Genomic DNA, 20,926 nt, shown 5'->3' on the forward strand with positions numbered 1-20,926 from the left:
TGGCAGAATCTCTGTAACGAGTTTATCATTGCTCCGTATTACTCAGTCTTGCCTGCTTTTACAAGTAAACTTAGACAGAATGATCTGGCCTAGTTAATTCAGTATAACCTAACTTAACGCACAGTATGTAATAGCATTTTCTATTACATTCTTTCATGTTTTCATATCGTAAAGTAGATTAAAAATTGTGCTTTTTCTTTAAAGACAGGTCTAGAGCAGTCCCAGTCAGCAGTGGCGTAGCTAAAGAGCTGTGGGCCCCAGTGCAAGTTTTACATGGGGCCCCCCAAGCACTCTATACATAACAATTGATACGGCGCACCAAAACCTGCCAAGGACAACCCCAGTGTCAGAGGTGCAAGAAGGGGTTGGGGAACAGTGTGTTAAGGATTACTACTATTCAAAGCATCTATAGAAGTGATTATTACCAGCACAGGACCAATGGAGCGCTAATACTGTGATAGAGGGTGGACCCTTCGGGGCCCCTCTGGCCCAAGGGCCCCGATGCGGTCGCTACCTCTGCACTGTCTATTGCTACGCCCCTGCCAGTCAGTCACCAACTTGGCCAGTGAGTAACTTTAAAGCACAACTTATCCAAAACAAAGCCACCTGAGATAAGCACAGAAGTTCCTGCTGGATCCACATAGCTCAATGCGTTGTCTCTTCCTCTCCTTGTTTCCCAGGACCCTGTAATCACTGCTTGAAAAATGTGACTTTTAGCTAAAGTCAAATTTTGAGACAGAAAGAGGCAGGCATGTTGTGATGTTCCCGCCCATCCTCCTCCCATTCCCTCCTCTTCCCTGCCCCATTCACTCCCTTTAAGGGGAAACAATGGGAGGGTGATGGGGTACACCGCAGCAAGCCTGCCAAAAGTCAGATTTTTCAAGGAGCTATTACAGAGATTGGAGGGATCAGGGAGATGAAGGGATAATACACAGAGGTATGTGGATCCAGTATGAACATATTTTTGTGCTTAGCTTAAAGTGGTATGAAACTCATAATTTCCTCTTTGCTCTTAAAGGTTATTTACAGCACCAAATCTACTACCACAAAAAGAATTGTAGCAGAACAGCATTCAAATAGTCAAATACAGCACTCTTCTGTTCTTCGGTGGAAAGCTTCTTGCCTCATCCAAAGAGAAAATAACATGATCTTTTGTTTACATTCCTTTGTCAGATACATTTAGTAAACATAAGCAAACTGCAGAAACTGAGCTGTAGTGAACTGAAAAGCAGAAAGAGCTGAGAAGTGACCACTAGATAGATTTTAATTTATAAATACAGCAGCTATGCAATAAAATGCAATGGCAGCCTTCAGAGCAGATAGACTGTACTTTGGGAACTTATAATTTGTAAGCAGACAATATTACTTGTGCACAAAAACAAATCTGATAAGTGTATGGGTAATAAGTCAAACTCATATTTTTATTGAATGTTTTTTTCATAGTTTTATCTCACTTTAAGTAGTTTTGCCTTGGGTCAGGCATCCTTTAAAGCAGGGGTCCCCAACCTTTTCCGGCCTGGGGCCTGCGGGGGAGGGGGTTATAGTGGAAAGTGTCGTGCGCGGCGGGTTATGGGGGGGAGGAGTGGAGGCTGGGGTGCGGCGGCATAGCTAGCATAGTTGCCCCAATATAGAGGGTTTAGTATCCCCAGTATGGCTAGTATAGTTATCCCAGTATAGCTAGTATAGTGCCCAGTATGGCTAGTATAGTGCCCAGTATAGCTAGCATAGTGCCCCAGTATAGCTAGTATAGTGCCCCAGTATAGCTAGTATAGTGCCCCAGTATGGGTAGGTAGTGCCCCAGTATAGCTAACCCCCCCTCCCCCCCCCCCCCCCCCCCCCTCGCGGCCACCGCTGCTGTTACCTTAGCTGGCGGCCGCTTCCTCTCTTATATTCCCCTCTCATGAGTGTGCTATTTGGATTCAGGCAGGAAGCTGGAGTGCGGTTCCCCTGGTAATGGCGATACTCATCGCTGCTACAGGAAGCTGCTCTCCTGCTTCTGCCTCATCACAGCAGCCGCGGGGCGCGCTGCTGTGATTCCAAATAGCACACGCATAAGAGGGGAATATAAGAGAGGAAGTGGCCGCCAGCTAACGTAACAGCAGGGGCGGGGGCAAGAGGACAGACCCGCGACCCAACTGCAAACGCCCCACAGACGAGCAGTGGGCCGCGGACCGGTGGTTGGGGACCCCCGCTTTAAAGGACAACTGTAGGGAGAGATTTATGGAGGCTGCCATATTTCTTTCCTTTTAAGCAATACCCGCTACCTGCCTATCCTGCTTATCCTCTGCCCCTAATACTTTTAGCCATAGACCCCAAACAAGCATGCAACATATCAGGTGTTTTTGACATTGTCAGACCTGACAAGATTTGCTGCATCCTTGTTTCTGGTGTTATTCAGACACTACTGCATAGATCAGCAGAGCTGCCAGGCAACTGGAATCGCTTAAAAGGAAATAAATATGGCAGCCTCCATATACCTCTTGCTACAGTTGTCCTTTAAGACATTTTTGGCTGTTGTCAGGTCAAGCTTCAGGCTTTTGGCAATAGTGTGGTCTGTGGCTAAGCTGCTAAAGGCCTTTAGGAAACTATATGGAATGCTCAAGCTGCCAAGCAGTTGTCACCACTCTCTACTCCTTGTATATTCTAGTTCCTTGGCCGTCATTATCTTATAGAGTTACAGTTGTTCATAATCAGGGGAGGACTGGGACCTTTTGGCCTGGGGGGAAAACACAAACTAGAGGCCCGTTTTTCACAGCAGCCCCAGCCCAAATGACATCACACACGTGTCCCACGTGCTATGTGCGAGTAGTAACATGGGAAATACAGTAAGAACACTTGAGGGACAGCATGACAGGTAAAGTATAATGCACTGGCACCGGGGGGCACATAATACATTTTGAGTTACAACAGCCGGGGTTTCTGTCGCGTTCAGAATTTATCAGCAGAATTCACATGCCAGCAGCCCTCCTGGAGTCTAGGGACTGTCTGCCAGCAGCCCTCCTGGAGTCTAGGGACTGTCTGCCAGCAGCCCCCCTGGAGTCTAGGGACTGTCTGCCAGCAGCCCTCCTGGAGTCTAGGGACTGTCTGCCAGCAGCCCTCCTGGAGTCTAGGGACTGTCTGCCAGCAGCCCTCCTGGAGTCTAGGGACTGTCTGCCAGCAGCCCTCCTGGAGTCTAGGGACTGTCTGCCAGCAGCCCTCCTGGAGTCTAGGGACTGTCTGCCAGCAGCCCTCCTGGAGTCTAGGGACTGTCTGCCAGCAGCCCTCCTGGAGTCTAGGGACTGTCTGCCAGCAGCCCTCCTGGAGTCTAGGGACTGTCTGCCAGCAGCCCTCCTGGAGTCTAGGGACTGTCTGCCAGCAGCCCTCCTGGAGTCTAGGGACTGTCTGCCAGCAGCCCTCCTGGAGTCTAGGGACTGTCTGCCAGCAGCCCTCCTGGAGTCTAGGGACTGTCTGCAAGCAGGCCTTCTGGAGTCTAGTGACTGTCTGCCAGAAGCCACCGTGGAGTCTAGAGACTGTCTGCTAGCAGCCCTCTGACTGTCGAAAACTTTTCAACCTAGACAATACCTTATGTAGCTGTGCACACATGCAGTCATTTTAACAATGGTTAGAGACTAGACAGATTTTTATCCCATGGACCCTGCAGGCAAGCCTCTGCTCTACATCATGCTGTGTATATTTACCAGCTTGCCCGCCCTCTAATTGCTCTGTAAGTGGGCGTTTATTTCCCTCAGCCAGCCTAGTGGTTCACATTGCCTTATCAAAAACCGTAAAGCACCAGACACTGTACCAGCCCTAAATCATTAAATGAGAGGCAGCCTGGGGGGAAATCTCCCCCCTTCCCCCCTGGCCAGTCCTCCCATGTTCATAATACAGTTAGTTGAGTCTTAAAGTCCTATTCAAATGATGAGCACAACAGCCAGCAAAATTCTGCTGTGGCAGCCTGCTTATTTCCATTATCTCTGGTACATTATAACACGAGGCTAAAATAAGCTAAAGTGTTTATCTGACAGAATTCTCACTGGTCTCCACCGCAATCTTTGTAATATTTGAGACTGGACAAAGCTTCTAGAAAAGTTAATTGTGCATTTGTTATACCCATTCAATGTTCAATCAGTATTTCAGCCAACATTGATTTAGTAGATCATACATTTCAATAGATTATGCTAGATTTAGCAGCACGGTGGTGTAGTGGTTAGCGCTCTTGCCTTGCAATTGCTGGGTACCCGGTTCGAATCCCAGCCAGGTCGACATCTGCAAGGAGTTTGTATGTTCTCCCCGTGTCTGTGTGGGTTTCCTCCGGGTACACCGGTTTCCTCTCACATCTCCAAAAACATACAGGTAGGTTAATTGGCTTCCCCCCAAAATTGGCCCTAGACCACGATACATATACTACACAATACATACATATGCCAGGAGAAAAAGATTTATAGATGGTCAGCACTACGTGAAGATGGCTCTTTGTGTGTCGGCAGGATATATCATAGATTCAAAAATTTGCACGGTGGCACACTGCGTGCTCAGGACATCTAAATCAGATCAATGTCATAGACAAAAAGGCGAGAAAGATCCAGCACTGCAATGGACATATTGTATATTTAATAGTGTTCAGACTGTGTTCATACAATGCGTGCAGCAAAACAGTCAGTATGATTATCAACAAATGAACAGTACAGTACTACTGGGGATTGAATGACAGCGGATGCAGGTGCAATATGGGCCCATATTGCACCTGCACCCGCTGTCATTCAATCCACGGTAGGACTGTACTGTTCATTTTTTGATAATCCTGCTGACTGTTTTGCTGCACACATTGTATGAACACAGTATGAACACCATTAAATATACAATATGTCCATTGCAGTCCCCGGATCTTTCTCTCTTTTTTGCCTATGACAATACATACATAGACATATGACTATGGTGGGGATTAGATTGTGAGGGACAGTTAGTGACAAGACAATATACGCTGTACAGCGATGCGGAAGATGTTCGGCGCTATATAAATACTAAATAATAATAATAATGTTTCTATTATTTATTATTATTATGATTAATTTATAAAGCACCAGCATAGAAATGCTTCGGAAGAATGTAAAAAAAAGGGGGGGGAGGTAGGGGTCTACATTGGTAATTTTTCAATCTTTGTGCTTCTGATGAATTGTCATGCATAAGACTGCCAAACGTGTTAGGCTGCATGCTGACAATAAATACTCTTGCATGTTGCATTTTTTTTTTAAATGGATGTTGTCCATTGTATTATTGACTGTTTAAGTTACGTTTTATGCCGTTATACACGGCAAACCTTAAAACCTTCTATTCTTTTTGTTTTTGTTTGAATTACCATTGATGTCTGCCTTTTATTATTTCTTTGGCAAAACAAAAGTTTGCCTACTTAAAACAGGAGATATTTGCGGTTATTCAGAATGGAGTGAGCATATGATGTCTCCCATGATGCTTCACTACTGAATATGCAAATCATAATTTGGTGCTTTAAGTCCTACCCCCTAGAGCCACACTTATCCATGCCATGCACTGATGAGGATCAACCAATCCAAAACTGTCTGTATGCATGTGGGATTATTGTGACAACGTACAATTAACAAGCTGACACATTGCGTTCCAGTGGTTCTGGAGGTGTGGATAGCTTGCAGGGACAGCAATGGGTGATTTGCATATTCAGCAGTGAAGCATCATGGGAGACATCATATGCTCACTCCAACCTTAATAATCGCAAATTCCTTCTGTTTTAAGAAGGCACATTTTTGATTTGCTTAAAGGACTTACGAGCCCAAACTGTCTAAAAAAGCAAAGTACCTGTAAGCTGTTTAAATGCATGGAGGACGCCGTCCGCGCCCTCCGTGCAGTTCCGCCGGGTCCCCTTCCTGAGATCGCCCCCCGCGCCGACCCCGACCCCCCAGGCCGGGTCGGGCTCTCGTGCCGCTCTCAATATGGCCGCTTCCATTGGCCGCGGCTGCGCAGTCCGCCTGGCCGCGAGTGCGGCTGCGCAGCTCTACGGCCAACCCCCCGAACCACGCACTGTAGCGTGGATCAGAGGGGTTGGCCGTAGAGCTGCGCAGCCGCACTCGCGGCCAGGCGGACTGCGCAGCCGCGGCCAATGGAAGTGGCCATATTGAGAGCGGCACGAGAGCCCGACCCGGCCTGGGGGGTCGGGGTCGGCGCGGGGGGCGATCTCAGGAAGGGGACCCGGCGGAACTGCACGGAGGGCGCGGACGGCGTCCTCCGTGCATTTAAACAGCTTACAGGTACTTTGCTTTTTTAGAGAGTTTGGGCTCGTAAGTCCTTTAACATTTTAGTAAGAGGGATGTTTTGCTCCTTTATAGCCCCGTACACACTCCTAGGAGTTCTGGTTCACCTTGCACTTCCTTGGTAATCGGTTATTTCTTTGGCTAATTTACATAAGTCTTCTACAAACCATAAAGCAACGAGGGGTCACGTTCATCAACTCAACTTGGTGTGACATTCATTCTACTGCATAAGCCTACAGAAAGAATACAGTGAACATAAAAGCAAAAGGAAGACCTAAATCAGCATATGTGGAAGCCATTAAAGGGGTCTATTAATATTCAACAAATAGCATAGAAGATTGTCATAAAAAGCTGCCTACCTATCTACAGGTTGAAGAGAATTTGTGTTAAATGGTAATACGGTAGTTAACCAAATCAGCAGACACACAAACGTTTACACTGGAGAGAACTTCACTCCTAAAATAAGAGGTGACGTTATGATGAGTGGGTATAATTAAACATTTCCTATTCTCTCTCTGGGAAATGAATATATAATTCATTCCATGACACAGAGAATCGGATATACATACTCTTGTTTTCTTGCATTTTTTTATATAGCAGAATCCCTTTATAGTAAACTCCAAGGAACCAGCAAAAGTAGTTTTACTTCAGTAGCAAGAAAAAGTATGTGAACCTTTTTGAAATTACATGGATTTCTGCACAAATTGGTCATAAAATGTGATCTGATCTTCATCTAAGTCACAACCATAGACAATCACAGTCTGCTTAAACTAACTCCACACTAATAATAAAATGTTTATCTTGAACACACCATGTAAACATTCACAGTGTACGGGGGGGGGGGGGGGGGAAGTAAGTGAACCCCTAGACTGACATCTGCGAGAGCTAATTGGAGTGAGGTAATAGCCAGCTGGAGTCCAATCAATGAGATGGGATTGGAGGTGTTGGTTACAGCTGCCTGCCCTATAGAAAACACACACCAGTTTTGGGTTTGATTTCCCCAAGAAGCATTGCCTGATGTGAATGATGCCAAGCACAAAAGAGCTCTCAGAAGACCTATGATGAAGAATTGTTGACTTGCATAAAGCTGAAATAGGTTATAAAAGTATCTCCAAAAGCCTTGCAGTTTATTACTCCACGGTAAGATAAATTGTCTATGAATGGAGAAAGTTCAGCACTGCTGCTACTCTCCCTAGGAGTGGCCATCCTGTAAAGATGACTGCAAGGACACAGTGCAGAATACTCTGAGGTGAAGAAGAATCCTAGAGTGTCAGCTAAAGACTTACAACAGTCTCTGGCATATGCGAACATCCATGTTAGCGAATTTACGATACATAAAACACTAAACAAGAATGGAGTTCATGGGAGGATACCACAGTGGAAGCCACTGCTGTCTAAAAAAAATTGCTGCACATTTAAACTTTGCAAAAGAGCACATGGATGTTCCACATCAGTACTGGCAAAATATTCTGTGGACAGATGAAACCAAAGTTGTGGTGTTTGGAAAAAACACTCAACACTGTGTGCGGAGAAAAAGAGGCACAGCACACCAACATCAACACCACAACCCAACTGTGAAATATGGTGGTGGGAGCATCATGGTTTGGGGCTGCTTTGCTGTGTCAGGTCATGGACGGATTGCTATTATCGAAGGAAAAATGACTTCCAAGGTTTATCCAAAGTTTATCAAGACATTTTGCAGGAGAGTTTAAAGAGAAACTCCGACCAAGAATTGAACTTTATCCCAATCAGTAGCTGATACCCCCTTTTACATGACAAATCTATTGCATTTCACAAACAGACCATCAGGGGGCGCTGTATGACTGATTTTGTGATGAAACACCTCCCACAAGAGGCTCTGGTACTGCGGTACTCTGGGCAAACTGCCACAATGTAACAATGTTCACAGACAGGAAATGGCTGTTTACAGCTGTCTGTAACAGCCAAAACAGCTAGGAGCAGCTTACATAACCTGCCCACAGTAAAAATGTCACCATGTGATAAATGTCAGAATGTAAATCTGGGAGAGGAAAGATTTTACAATGAGCAAACACTGACTAAATCATTTATACATAATTATTGTAAAAATGAAGCACTTTTTTTATTACATTATTTTCACTGGAGTTCCTCTTTAAAGGGATACTGTAGGGTGGTCGGGGGAAAATGAGTTGAAGTTACCCGGGGCTTCTAATGGTCCCCCGCAGACATCCTGTGCCCGCGCAGCCACTCCCCAATGCTCCGGCCCCACCTCCAGTTCACTTCTGGAATTTCAGACTTTAAAGTCTGAAAACCACTGCGCCTGCGTTGCCGTGTCCTCGCACCTGCTGATGTCACCAGGAGTGCACGGCGCAGGCACAGACCATACTGGGCCTGCGCAGTACACTCCTGGTGACATCAGCGTGTGCGAGGACACGGAAACGCAGGCACAGTGGTTTTCAGACTTTAAAGTCTAAAATTCCAGAAGTGAACTGGAGGCGGGGCCGGAGCATCGATGAGTGGCTGCGCGTGCACAGGATGTCTGCGGGGGACCATTAGGAGCCCTGGGTAAGTTCAACTCATTTTCCCCAGACCCCCTACAGTATTCCTTTAAGGCTGTCTGTACACCAGCTGAAGCTCAGCAGAAGATAGGTGTTGCAACAGGACAATGACCCAAAGCATAGAAGTAAATCAACAACAAAATGGCTTAAACAGAAGAAAATATGCCTTGTGGAGTGGCCTCAACCCGATTGAGATGCTGTGGCAGGACCTCAAGGAAGCTATTTAAACCAGACATCCCAAGAATATTGCTGAACTGAAACCGTTCTGTAAAGAGGAATGGTCAAGAATTACTCCTGACCGTTGTGCACGTTTGATCTGCAACTACAGGAAACGTTTGGTTGTAGTTATTGCTGCCAAAGGAAGTTCAACCAGTTATTAAATTCAAGGGTTCACATACCTTTTCCACCTGCAATGTGAATGTTTACATGGTGTGTTCAATAAAAACATGGAAACATTTGATTTGTGTGGTATTAGTATAAGCAGACTGATTGTCTATTGTTGTGACTTGGATGAAGATCAGATCACATTTTATTACAAATTTGTGCAGAAATCCATATAATTCCAAAGGGTTCACATAGTTTTTACTGCTACTGTATATCAGACGTTTACTATATCAGAAATGGTCATACAGTGTATATTTATACAGATGCAGTTGAGACCTGAGGACTGAGTTTTAGTATACCAGAGTTTACTATAACAAGATTCTACTGTACAGTAGTGCTGTACTGTAGAATGTAGGCATTGTAAACAGTGAAGTATGACATCACATTGACCGTATTGATGAATAGATCAAAAGTGCTGATCAGTATTCTAAAATTGTATGTGTCATCAGTGTAGTAAATAGCATAGTTAAAGTGAACACGAGATGAAAATAAACTGATGAGATAAACAATTAAATGTATCCTTCTACTGTGAAAATGATTTTTTAAAGCATCCCACGGTTTTCTTTTTTATATAAACATTTACAAAATAGGTTGAATGTTTTACTGTCTCTAATACAGTGGCAGTCTATTAAGTTTCCCAGAGTTAGAAAAAGGCCAATAGTTCATGTACTGTATGTACTCACGTATAAGCATAATTTTTCAGCATTAAAAATGTGCTGAAAAGTTACCCCCACACCATTGATTAGGGTACATCAAATTATAATATTTTATATGCTTGTCTCCTGTATAAGTTTTTTTTTTTTCTTTTTTTCTTTCTTTCTTTTGGCTTTCTGTTATACAGTATACTAGAAATACAATATATTTCAGTGACTAATAAAACACTTTAATAATAGAATACTATAGTATCAAAGAAAAGAAAAGAAAAAAAACATTTGCTCTTCTGTTAGGTGTCATTTTTTTTCTTGACTCCTGTTTGAGAATCCAGCCGGCTTATTTAAAATTGAACTCTGGCAGAACAAAAATAATAATTGCCAATTCTCTTTAAAAATAAAATTGACATTTGGCCAAAGTTTTTCTTCAAGCTTTTATTCAGTCACTTAAAGAGATGATTTTTCTGTCTCCATAACCGTCTACTATTTGTAGTACCTTTAAATCCTGGGACTGATATTCCTTCTTGCAGAAGCTTGTCTTCTGTCTTCTTTCTGGTTTGCATTAAAGCCCTGATTAAGTGCCTTCGGAAATGAGGGGGGTTACTTTTTGCAACCTGTGAATTCGAAGTATATCTTGCAAGGTATTACTTGTGGTCAACTCTTCACCACTGCCAGTCAGATTTCTCCTACTATCAGGGCTGTGGAGTTGGTACAAAGATCATCCAACTCCGACTCCTCAGATTATGAAACCGAAGTTACTCAGACCACAACCCTGCCCACTACAGCTACCCCACTGAACACACCTGTTTCATGCACTGTTGCACTACATGGGGGGGGGGGGATCTGAGAACCTCACTGATGGAGAATGTCACTGTAGCCTCTCTAGTGACTCGCAAGCTATTTATGGTCTCTCTGTTATCAGGGAGTTATTGCTAGGGCTAGGATTACAGTCACTTGTGTTAAAAGCTTATGTGGTTTTCATCTTTTTCTGCTCTAGATTAATAAAGATTTTGCCTTGGCTAGTGAGAGAGGTCACCACTGGACTAACAACCTTATTGGCATGGATTATTTATAGTCTGAAGGGGCCCATACACTGGTCGATTTCAGCGATCGATCGCTTGGAAATCGATGGCCGATTTCAATCGATTTGATCTATCTGACTGGATGAAAAACCTAGGTCAATTTGCTGCTGGCAGCAGATCGATGGCCCATAGAGTTGCATTGGATCTTATGGTCCAATAATGCATTGAGATCAATTTTCAGTAGATTCCCAAAAGATTTCATTCCGAAATCTATTGGAAATCTGTTCCAAGTGTGTGGCACACATCAGATAGATTCCTGTCAGATTCGACTTGACAGGCATCTGACAGAAATCTATCTGATGGTTGAATCTGCAACAACTCTATTACTGTATGGCCACCTTTAGTCAGGACACTGAAAAGGGGAAGCTGTTGGGCTACAATATGGTTAAACACAAATGCTTACACAATGCTTAAATCTTTTTTTATTTTTTTTTTATTTTTTCTGACTCAGAAGAGCAGCAAGAGCAGCTGGAGAAAACCCCACCATTATTGCCTCTAGGGTCTTTTTGGCTCTGTTGAAAATCTTTTCTGCACGATACAGATGAGTTTGATGGTTTTGTTTCCACACGGTGGAAAGCAGCCAATAAAAATACTTTTTTTGTTTGTTTTTTAACTGCTTTCTACCGTGCTCCATCAAAGCATTTACACATTAGTGTGCAGCACAGAAGCCCCACTCAGCATTATTGAATAGACTCTAATGTCAGCATGCGCCATCTCCTTCCTGTTGTGTGCTCATTGCAGCCAGAAGTGAAGGTGGCTCAGTGCATGCGTCCTTATGTAGCTGCGGGAGCAGCCAAGTGTAGGAAATAACAGGGTGTTTGTTCAGCAGGTGAGTCAGCATGTTCGGTTTGTTCTCCGAGGCCTTTTAAAACCTAAGTTTGTACGGCTGGTTGTACTATGCCTTTAGCTTCAAAGTCTTCAGTTAAAGTTTTATGCTGTATAACTTTTTTTTGTGCGGTGATGAAGTACGAATCTAAACCGGTAGGACACTGGGAAATCCTAGGCACACATTAATGCAGCACCATTTTGAAATTGATTTTTCTATGTTTAATGGGAAAACAACTGCTGCACAGACTATCCTACCGTTTGTTTCCTCAGACAGTCTACGGCGTTCGGTCTTTGTCTGAATTAATGAGCCAGGCATAGCTTGTAGCAATCGGAGTAATTTACCATTTCCATTAAAATATAATTTGTCCTAAATTAGCTTTTTAATTTGGCTTGATTCTATTGCCTGGTCATAATGCCGCTTTTGTTCGTGGTTGCCTGTTCTATTCCTCGCTATATCATCTTAGAACATATTAAAACCATTAATACACAGCACGGGTTGTTTTCATAAAGCCTGTGCTTGGAGAAGCGAGAGAATAAAATGGCTAAGATGGCAGCTATCTGTTTGTGTAACAATGTCCCCTAACCCCTCCTTCTTCTTTCAGTTGCAGTTTTCTGAAGTGCTTATAAAATGGCGGAGATTCTTCCACCAGCTGGCAGCGGATCAGGGCAAAGCTGGCTTAGCTGCTGTCGAAATTGAACTAGAAGTGGGAAAGTTACAAGTAAGGAAATTACAGTTCTACAGGTATTAACTAGAATATGTAACCGCTGTTGTGGAAGGAACCTGTTTTGGCACAAGGGAAATAACACTTGAGAAAGAAATGTATTTTTTTTTTCCATTTTGGTGATTACTATCTACGGGACAACTTCTTTGTTGCAGTGTATAAATGGTCATTTGTTATGTTATTTTCTGATTAGTTTCCAGTCAGCTGGTAGTGTCGATGGTAAAGCATGTATTTATGGGGCTTTTTGTTTTTTTATTCCCAGGTGATTATAGATAAGGGATCAGGCAAGACAAGATGGCTAGATAGCCTTGATAGAATGTATTGCGTGTGTGTGTTTGTGGAGATAAAGATACACAGGTATATATTTATAAAATGCAAAAATCTGAAAGTGCAAGTTGAACGTGTAGAACTTCGCAGGACAGTTTAGTATGCAGATCACTTTGTCCTATTGTTGTGTTAGATAAAACTGAATCCTCCTCATTTCAAGAATCGCACTTTGCTTTGCAAACAACTGAGCTTCTGGGTTTAGTACTTCAAATAAACCATGACTCTGAAATAAGCAAAAAGTCAATTTGCATGACAGCTAACCTGCTATGGAGGAGAGAAACAGGAAAGATTATAACACGAGATATCTAGTTCTGTCCAGGGTATGTGCAAATAGATTGTGTTAGACATCTCCTAGAATTTGTTTATGTACCTCAGAGAGGGAAAGATCACAGGGGGATGCACAAGCTAGGAGTATGCTGTTGTAATTTACTTACCATATTTGGCTGCCATTTACAACTATTATTTCGATTTGTGGAGAACTGCCAGTCATTTAGATTTTTTTTTTTTCTGAGAGTTAGTGAAAGCTCTCCTGGCCGTAGTGGGTACAACAGTACTATTGAGAGTAGACACTTCAGATAATATTACCAAGGGTAGGAAACACCTTTGGATGGGCTGGATGTGAACCCAAGGTGGAAAAAGTTTTTCATATATACTTAACTCTATGTAATAGAGCAGTGCTCCCCAACCCTGTCCTCAAGGCCCACCAACAGTACATGTTTTGCAGAAAACCACAAACGCACACAGGTGAGGTGATTAGTGTCTCAGCAGAATTGATTAACTACCTCTGTGGATTTCCACAAAATGTGCACTGTTGGTGGACCTTGAGGACAGGATTGGGGAACACTGTTTAGAGACCCTTCACACCCCTCCCAAGTTACTTTTGTCCAGCCATCCTACTGTCTTGCCACTGAATGCCTATTTAGGACCTGGTAACATGCCATCTCTTTAATCACTCCCACACAGCTGTGTGTTGCTGCCATTGCCGGAAATATGCTGAGCATGCGCAGTTGCAGTTCCGATTTCTTTCCGAACGGAGTATGCCAAGGATGCTCTCAGCACTGTGCAGATGCATGATACATGGGGATGCGCAAGTCATGAAAGGTCCAAGTCATGAGCAGAACAATCCAAACAGGAGGCCGAATGAATGAAGTATCCTGGAGGGGACTGAAGAGTATCTAGAACAGGCATGTCCAAAGCCTGGCCTGTGTCAATTGCAGCTGGCTGAGCCTTTTCTGTGCTAGCCCCCCCCCCCCCCCCCCTGCCCCCCCAGCTCTCTACAGTTCTTAATTCCATGCGGCCTGTAGGCTGTAGCTGCGGTGCGGCATGCAGGAGTCAGCTTCTGTCACCACTCCGCCTCCCCCTTTGCTTGCCTGTCTATCTGCCACCACTGTAGCAGTAGCAGCCACTGATTAGCAGTTGCCACTATGCCAGAAGCACGACCAGGCATACAGTATATGGGTTATTTCTCACGGAAATGTTTTATTTGAAAGAATGTCACATAGTGTACCTAATGGCAATCAGCAAAAATAGTTTAATTTTGATAGTTCGGCACCCTAGCAATCTCAAGAACAGCGAAATGGCCCTTGGCCTAAAAAGTTTGGACGCCCCGGCCGAGATAAATATACATTAAAATCTTTTTTTCAGCTCACATACTCTTTAAATTAATTAAAACACAAAAAAAGTGTGGTTCACACAGCGGCCCTTGTGCTGTCTTAGGCCAGCCAACTACCTTTGCATTTAATGAGGAAGACTTTCTTTTCCAAACGCATTGTATATTGTGCCAATATAGCTTTGAAAAATTTAGTATATTGGCTGCTCATTCCAGGTGGTGAGTAGTTACCGTATATACTCGAGTATAAGAAATTTAGGTCTGACTCACTAAATAAAAGTAGAGGGGTTGACTTATAGATGAGTCACAGGCAGCACTGAGCACACGGACTAATGTGTGTACAATTAGTGACATTCCTATTTGCTGCAATTTGCCCAGTGATAAGTGACACTTTCTTGATAAAAGAAATGCCAGAAAAGCACAATCTGAAAGCCCACAATTACCAAGGAAAGGGGCGGGGAAATACTGGGCTGGAGGAAAGGGAGTGAATAATAACTTGGGGAGTTATTAGCTGCACTTAAGGGACAGGAGGGGTTAATGGCTGCAATACTGTATGCAGTGCAGCCATTAACCCCTCCTGGGCCCAAGTGCAGCTGTTAATTCTTTCTGGTACCCAAGTGCAGCATAAGGTCGACTTACAGTATATTAGAGTATATATGTAGTTGTAGTTACACTTTTTTTTTTTTATGTTTGAATTCTTTTAACTCACCTCCCAGGTGCCTCCTATCCTTGATAATATCTCACACCTAAGTGTTAAATACTTTAATGTATATTTTTACATATCTACCTGATATCTATCCAGCAGCAGCCAATACTTGATTTCTAGCACCCAATGCCAGCTAGCCAGTCTTTCAGTTGCATTAGGTGGCATAAAAGGAAGATATTATAGGAAGGATTAAATTGTAAATAATTGTAACTGAATTTTACCTACAAGTGATGGTTATGAAATATCCGTAGCAATGTATGTGAGTGTGATGCCTTTATCAGTCAATGATGATATTTTTTTCCTAATGGGGTTTTAAATTGAAAGACTAAAGGTGTCTATTAACAATGCAATTTAGCAAAAGATCGACCTTCTGATCAATGAAATAGGCGGTGGCTGGATAGTGCACTGGTTAAGGGCTCTGCCTCTCACACAGGAGACCTGGGTTCGAATCTTGGCTCTGGCTGTTCAGTAAATCAGCACCTATTCAGTAGGAGACCTTCGGCAAGTCTCCCTAACACTGCTACTGCCTATAGAGCGCGTCCTAGTGGCTGCAGCTGTGGCGCTTTGAGTCCGCCAGGAGAAAAGCGCCATATAAATGTTCTGTGTTTGTTTGTTCTGTGTTTGTGTTGATGATGCCAATTGAAAACAGATGATCGACTTTTCAATCATTTTATACAATACAATACAATAACATTTGTAAAGCGCTTTTCTCCCATAGGACTCAAAGCGCATAGTTTTGTCTCAGATTAATACAGGGTTGCAGGCTGGGTTGTGTTAGAGGAGATAATCAGATGTTTGTGAATGCCAGATTGAAGAGGTAGGTTTTCAGTTTAGACTTAAATGCTTCCAGGGATGGAGCTGTCCTGATTGGGTGTGGCAGGGAGTTCCAAAGTGTAGGGGCAGCATGACAAAAGGCTCTGTCTCCAAAGATTTTGAGGTGGACTCTGGGGGTGACCAAGGTGTTACGTCTTTTTAATCTAAGATTGGGGGGTGGGGGGTGTGATGCAGTTGCAACAAGTCCTTCAGGTATCCAGGGCCCAGATTGTGCAAGGATTTAAATGTCAGTAAGCCAATCTTAAACAGAATTCTCCATTTTACCGGTAGCCAGTGGAGTGAGCACAGGGTTGGTGTTATGTGGCAGTGGCAATGGCGAGGTTGGCTCGTTAACAGCCTTGCAACTGTTTTATCGATTATTTGTCAGATCAATTCCATTTGAAATGAAATGATCGGAATTGGTTACATTTTATCTCATTTACTTGTCTTTTTAGCTGTTTAACAGGCACTGCAGTGGCACGCACGTCGATCCCGTCGAGCCGTGTGCAAAAATACCAGTGGCCGGCCTGCGCAGTGCAGCAGTGCACGCTCTTTGATGCAGAAACCATGGACTTTATTAAGAAGGATGGGCCTGATCAATCATTTCCTTCCGATCACAAGTATCGAAATGGAAGAATGATTGTTCGCTAAAATGTTATTGTTAATGAGCAGCACCTTTAGACTCAAAGAGAAACTCCAACTTAGAATTGAACTTTATCCCAATCAGTAGCTAATACCCACTTTTACATGAGAAATACAATGATTTTCACAAACAGACCATCAGGGGGCGCTGTATGACTGATTTTGTGCTGAAACCCCTCCCACAAGCAGCTCTGAGTACCGTGGTACTCTGGGCAAACTGCCACAATGTAACAATGTTCACAGACAGGAAATAGCTGTTTACAGCTGTCTCTAACAGCCAAAACAGCTAGGAGCAGCTACATAACCTGCCCACAGTAAAAATGTCACCATGTAATAAATGTCAGAATGTAAATCGGAGAGAGGAAAGATTTTACAATGAGCAAACACTGACTAAATCATTTATACATAATTATGGTAAAAAATGAAGCACTTTTTTTACTACATTATTTTCACTGGAGTTCCTCTGTAAACTAGCCACCTAGCAGTTGATAACAGAATAACCTAGCATGCAACTGTTCACTCCCTGATCATGACTCTATTGGGGAGAAGAAATCGGTCTAACACCTAGCAACATTCTTTCTGAAATCTGACTTGACTTACATTAAAATTGCGGCAAGATTGCCGTGATCTCGATTTTTCAATAAATCTCAATCTCAGCTATTTTGCCATGATTTAAATGTACGTCAATGGAAGCGGTTTTTAAACAACGACCCTGAAAACCCTTTTTTTGTGTGTCAGGGCCCAATCTAACTTTTGATAAGCTGTGTGAAACGCGGTGGACATTTCTTGATTTTGCCTTGTTTAGGATCAAATAATAACTGCAAATTTTATCAAAGTGGCTGTGCTTACCATCCTGAAAAAATTAAACTGATTTCCACAGAACTTTCTTCCTCAGTCTCTGATATACCCAAGCATGTACATTCATTGACTCATTGACACATAGTCACAAATGTTGTGAACTGTTTTGTACTTTTACTAGTGTACTGGTGAGAGCATGTGCCATCTGCTGGAGGAAGCGCTGTTCACATGACATTACCTATCTCATTTTCATTCACTCGCTTTGTATGCTTTTATGGTCCAGAATGGAAGTTAATAAACATTTACTTTGTTGCTTTTTTTTCCTAGGAAAGCCTGGCAAAACTAGGAATTGCTACAAAAGATGAAATTCATAACTGGTTCACTGGTGAAAATCTTGGACTATCAGGGTATGCATTACTTTTTTCAGTAAACTCAAACTCTACAAGACATTGGTTTCATTTGAAAATGAGAATTCTTATTTAAACCAAACTTGCGACTCATAAAAAAATTAGATACTTACCTCAGTAGAGGAGAGCCTCTGGATATGACCCAGAGTCGTCCCAGAGTCGTCTTTGATGCTCCTGCAAACCACCACCGCTCACCGGAAACCTCATCATCTTTTTCACGGCCGCGCTCCCGTCTGTGTATGAGCACGGCCACACTTTACAGACACACGAGTAGTGCAAGGCAGAGACGAAGGTGGTAAATGGTGCTACTGAACAGCCTTCATAACCAAGTCTAGTGATTTGTAGTGTGAAGTGTCAGGTAAGTTAGGATTGTTTCTGCTTTAAAAAAAATGTTTCGGCTGGAAATGTGGTTCAGGGTTGGAGTTCGGCATTAAACAAGGTAATGATGAATGATCGTGTTGTGTTCAACTATTGCACAAAACTGGGGAACCGTGGAGAGAAGAGTCTAATAAGTACTATTTATAAAACCCAATGAATGACTCTAAAACATGTTTCAAGTATGCACCATGCCAACAATGTTAATGCGAATGATGAATGATCGCCCACATTCTGGCCTGTTCTCTCCTCTGTGTTCTAGTTAAAATCAAGCCAAGGTGAGAGTTACATGGAGGCTGCCATATTTATTTCTTTTAAAGAAATACCAGTTGCTTGGCTATCCGGCTAATCCTCTGCTTCTAATACTTTCAGCCATAGACCCTGAACAAGCGTATGCAGATCAGGCGTTTCTGACAATATTGTCAGAACTGATCAGATTAGCTGCATGCTTGTTTCTGGTGTACGTCAGACACTTTCAGCCAAATAGATCAGCAGGGATACCAGGCAACTGGTAATGTGCAAAAAGAAACAGATATGCAAGCCTCCATATCACTCTCACCTCTGGTTCACTTTAAGCAAAGTTTGACACAACATGGAATTTTTGTATGCGAGTGTCCTGTTTGTCCTCAAACATACTTGGTCATAATAATGCCATCTTTTTAGAGAAAAACTGTTTTGTTTTGTTTTAATTTGTATTTCAACTCCATTTTAAAAAGTCTGTGTGGATTTCTTTTCTCTTTTTAATCAAATAATTCAATACAGTTGTGTAGGAGCTGACAATAGGTCTACCACAGGCATGTCAAACCGGTCCTTTGAGGGCCGAGGTCCTCACACATTTTTGACACAGCTCAAATTAATTGATGGGTCAGAATCGGAAAAGAACACATTCTTTCCATCAGGTAGAACACATTCCTTTCTTTCTCAGTCCATCCTAAACACTGGCATGAATCTGGCCCTCCAGGCCATGGAGTTCGACACCTACCATAAATCCATCATGGGTAGTGAAGACTTTTTAAATGTTCCATTCTTGTGCCTACTGTTGCCCAAAGCATCATGACCTTCACTGCAATTTTATCAGCAAAGGATTTAAAGTCGTACATTTATAGACTTTCCTTTTGGAGATAATGTCAAACATTGTAAAGGGTGTATCACATTTTATTATGAATTATCCTATGAATTAGTTTGTGAACCTGCATGGAGCTTTCACTGCTTGATTAAATTATGTGTTGTCTTGTAGTAGGTTTGATCTATTCACTAGTGAAACATTTGTTTGATGCTGCTGGCATTTTATAACTTTATTGCTTGGTTTATTACATGTGATGCTGTGATTGCCTAAATGAAGATACATGGAGTATATGGTAACACGTTTACTGTATCCGAGATTCGTTTCTTTGTTTGTAATATTTTCATATAAATGCTTACTATAATATGCCTACAGAATGCATGAAATATAAAATTGTGATCTTGTGCCTTGGAGTAGATTATGTACCTTATGTTTCTTGATTAAAAAGACTATTATTATTATTTAGTATTTATATAGCGCCAACATATAATGCAGCGCTGTACAGTGTATATATGTATCTTGTCACTAACTGTCCCTCAAAGGAGCTCACAATCTAATCCCTACCATTGCCATATGTCTATATTATGTAGTGTAAGTACTGTAGTCTATCGGCAATTTTTAGGGGGGGCCAATTAACTTATCCGTATGTTTTTGGAATGTGGGAGGAAACCGGAGTGCCCAGAGGAAACCCACGCAGACACGGAGAGAACATACAAACTCTCTGCAGATAGTGCCCTGGCTGGCATTCGAGCCAGGGACCCAGCGCTGCAAGGCAAGAGCGCTAACCACTACGCCACCATTCTGCCCATAGAATAGAATAGAAATAATTTTGATCCTATATTACATAGTGTAAACCTCACCCCATGAACTCTTGTAAACACAATCTATGTGTAATATGTCCTTGCAAGTAATTCCAAGCATATGTTTTTGTTGAAATTGAAGGATGTGATACGTATTTATAACTGTCATCACCATAGAAGTGACAATGTCAAGACATCGTTTTACGAGGAGGATAGGAGGCGCCCTTTGTAGTGTGTTCAGTGATTGCTTCTTGTACAGAAACTCCACTTGGTAAAGAGTTGAAAGTTTTTATTTAGCACTATAGACAACGCGTTTCGCGGCTTAAACCGCTTCCTCAGGTCAAGTACAGGTGCTTTCAAGATAAACAAATAAACCAATAAAATACATTGGACGCTCAGTATAGGATAAATTAATAATTAAAAATTAAAAAAGTTATTCCAGGAAGCATAAATATAGTTATATTAAAACTATTCCAATAAAATCCATATAATAAGAAGTATTATAATGTAGTGTTATTATATAATAATTAGTAAATAAGAAATGAGTTATCATAAACCAGATAAACATTATTGTACCATGTCATGTAATAATAATTTGTCTCCCTGGCAGTAATATGTAATCTAGCTAAAACCTATATGTGTACAGAGTAGTCTAATATAGAGAACAGAGGTTATAATGAGGAGAGTCAGAGAGGATAGCTATATGGGTATAAAGGGCAGGGGTTGTATGTGCACATGCCAGGGAGACAAATATGCCTTGTTTCTCATTTATGGTATTATTACATGACATGGTACAATAATGTTTATCTGGTTTATGATAACTCATTTCTTATTTACTAATTATTATATAATAACACTACATTATAATACTTCTTATTATATGGATTTTATTGGAATAGTTTTAATATAACTATATTTAT

The 20,926-nt window shown here is 42.3% G+C and overlaps 1 protein-coding gene across 1 annotated transcript in view; it reads left to right on the forward strand.

Moving 5' to 3' along the window:
• The window catches only part of PRODH (proline dehydrogenase 1), a 230,870-nt gene that overhangs the window by 124,720 nt on the left and 85,224 nt on the right, over positions 1-20,926 (forward strand). The window contains exons 6-7 of the mRNA XM_068238726.1: positions 12,347-12,463; positions 17,689-17,768. Of these exons, the coding sequence (XP_068094827.1) occupies positions 12,347-12,463; positions 17,689-17,768 (197 nt within the window). The remainder of the gene's footprint in view (positions 1-12,346; positions 12,464-17,688; positions 17,769-20,926) is intronic.

Source organism: Hyperolius riggenbachi, chromosome 1 (genome assembly GCF_040937935.1).
Source record: "Hyperolius riggenbachi isolate aHypRig1 chromosome 1, aHypRig1.pri, whole genome shotgun sequence".
Lineage (NCBI taxonomy): Eukaryota > Metazoa > Chordata > Amphibia > Anura > Hyperoliidae > Hyperolius > Hyperolius riggenbachi.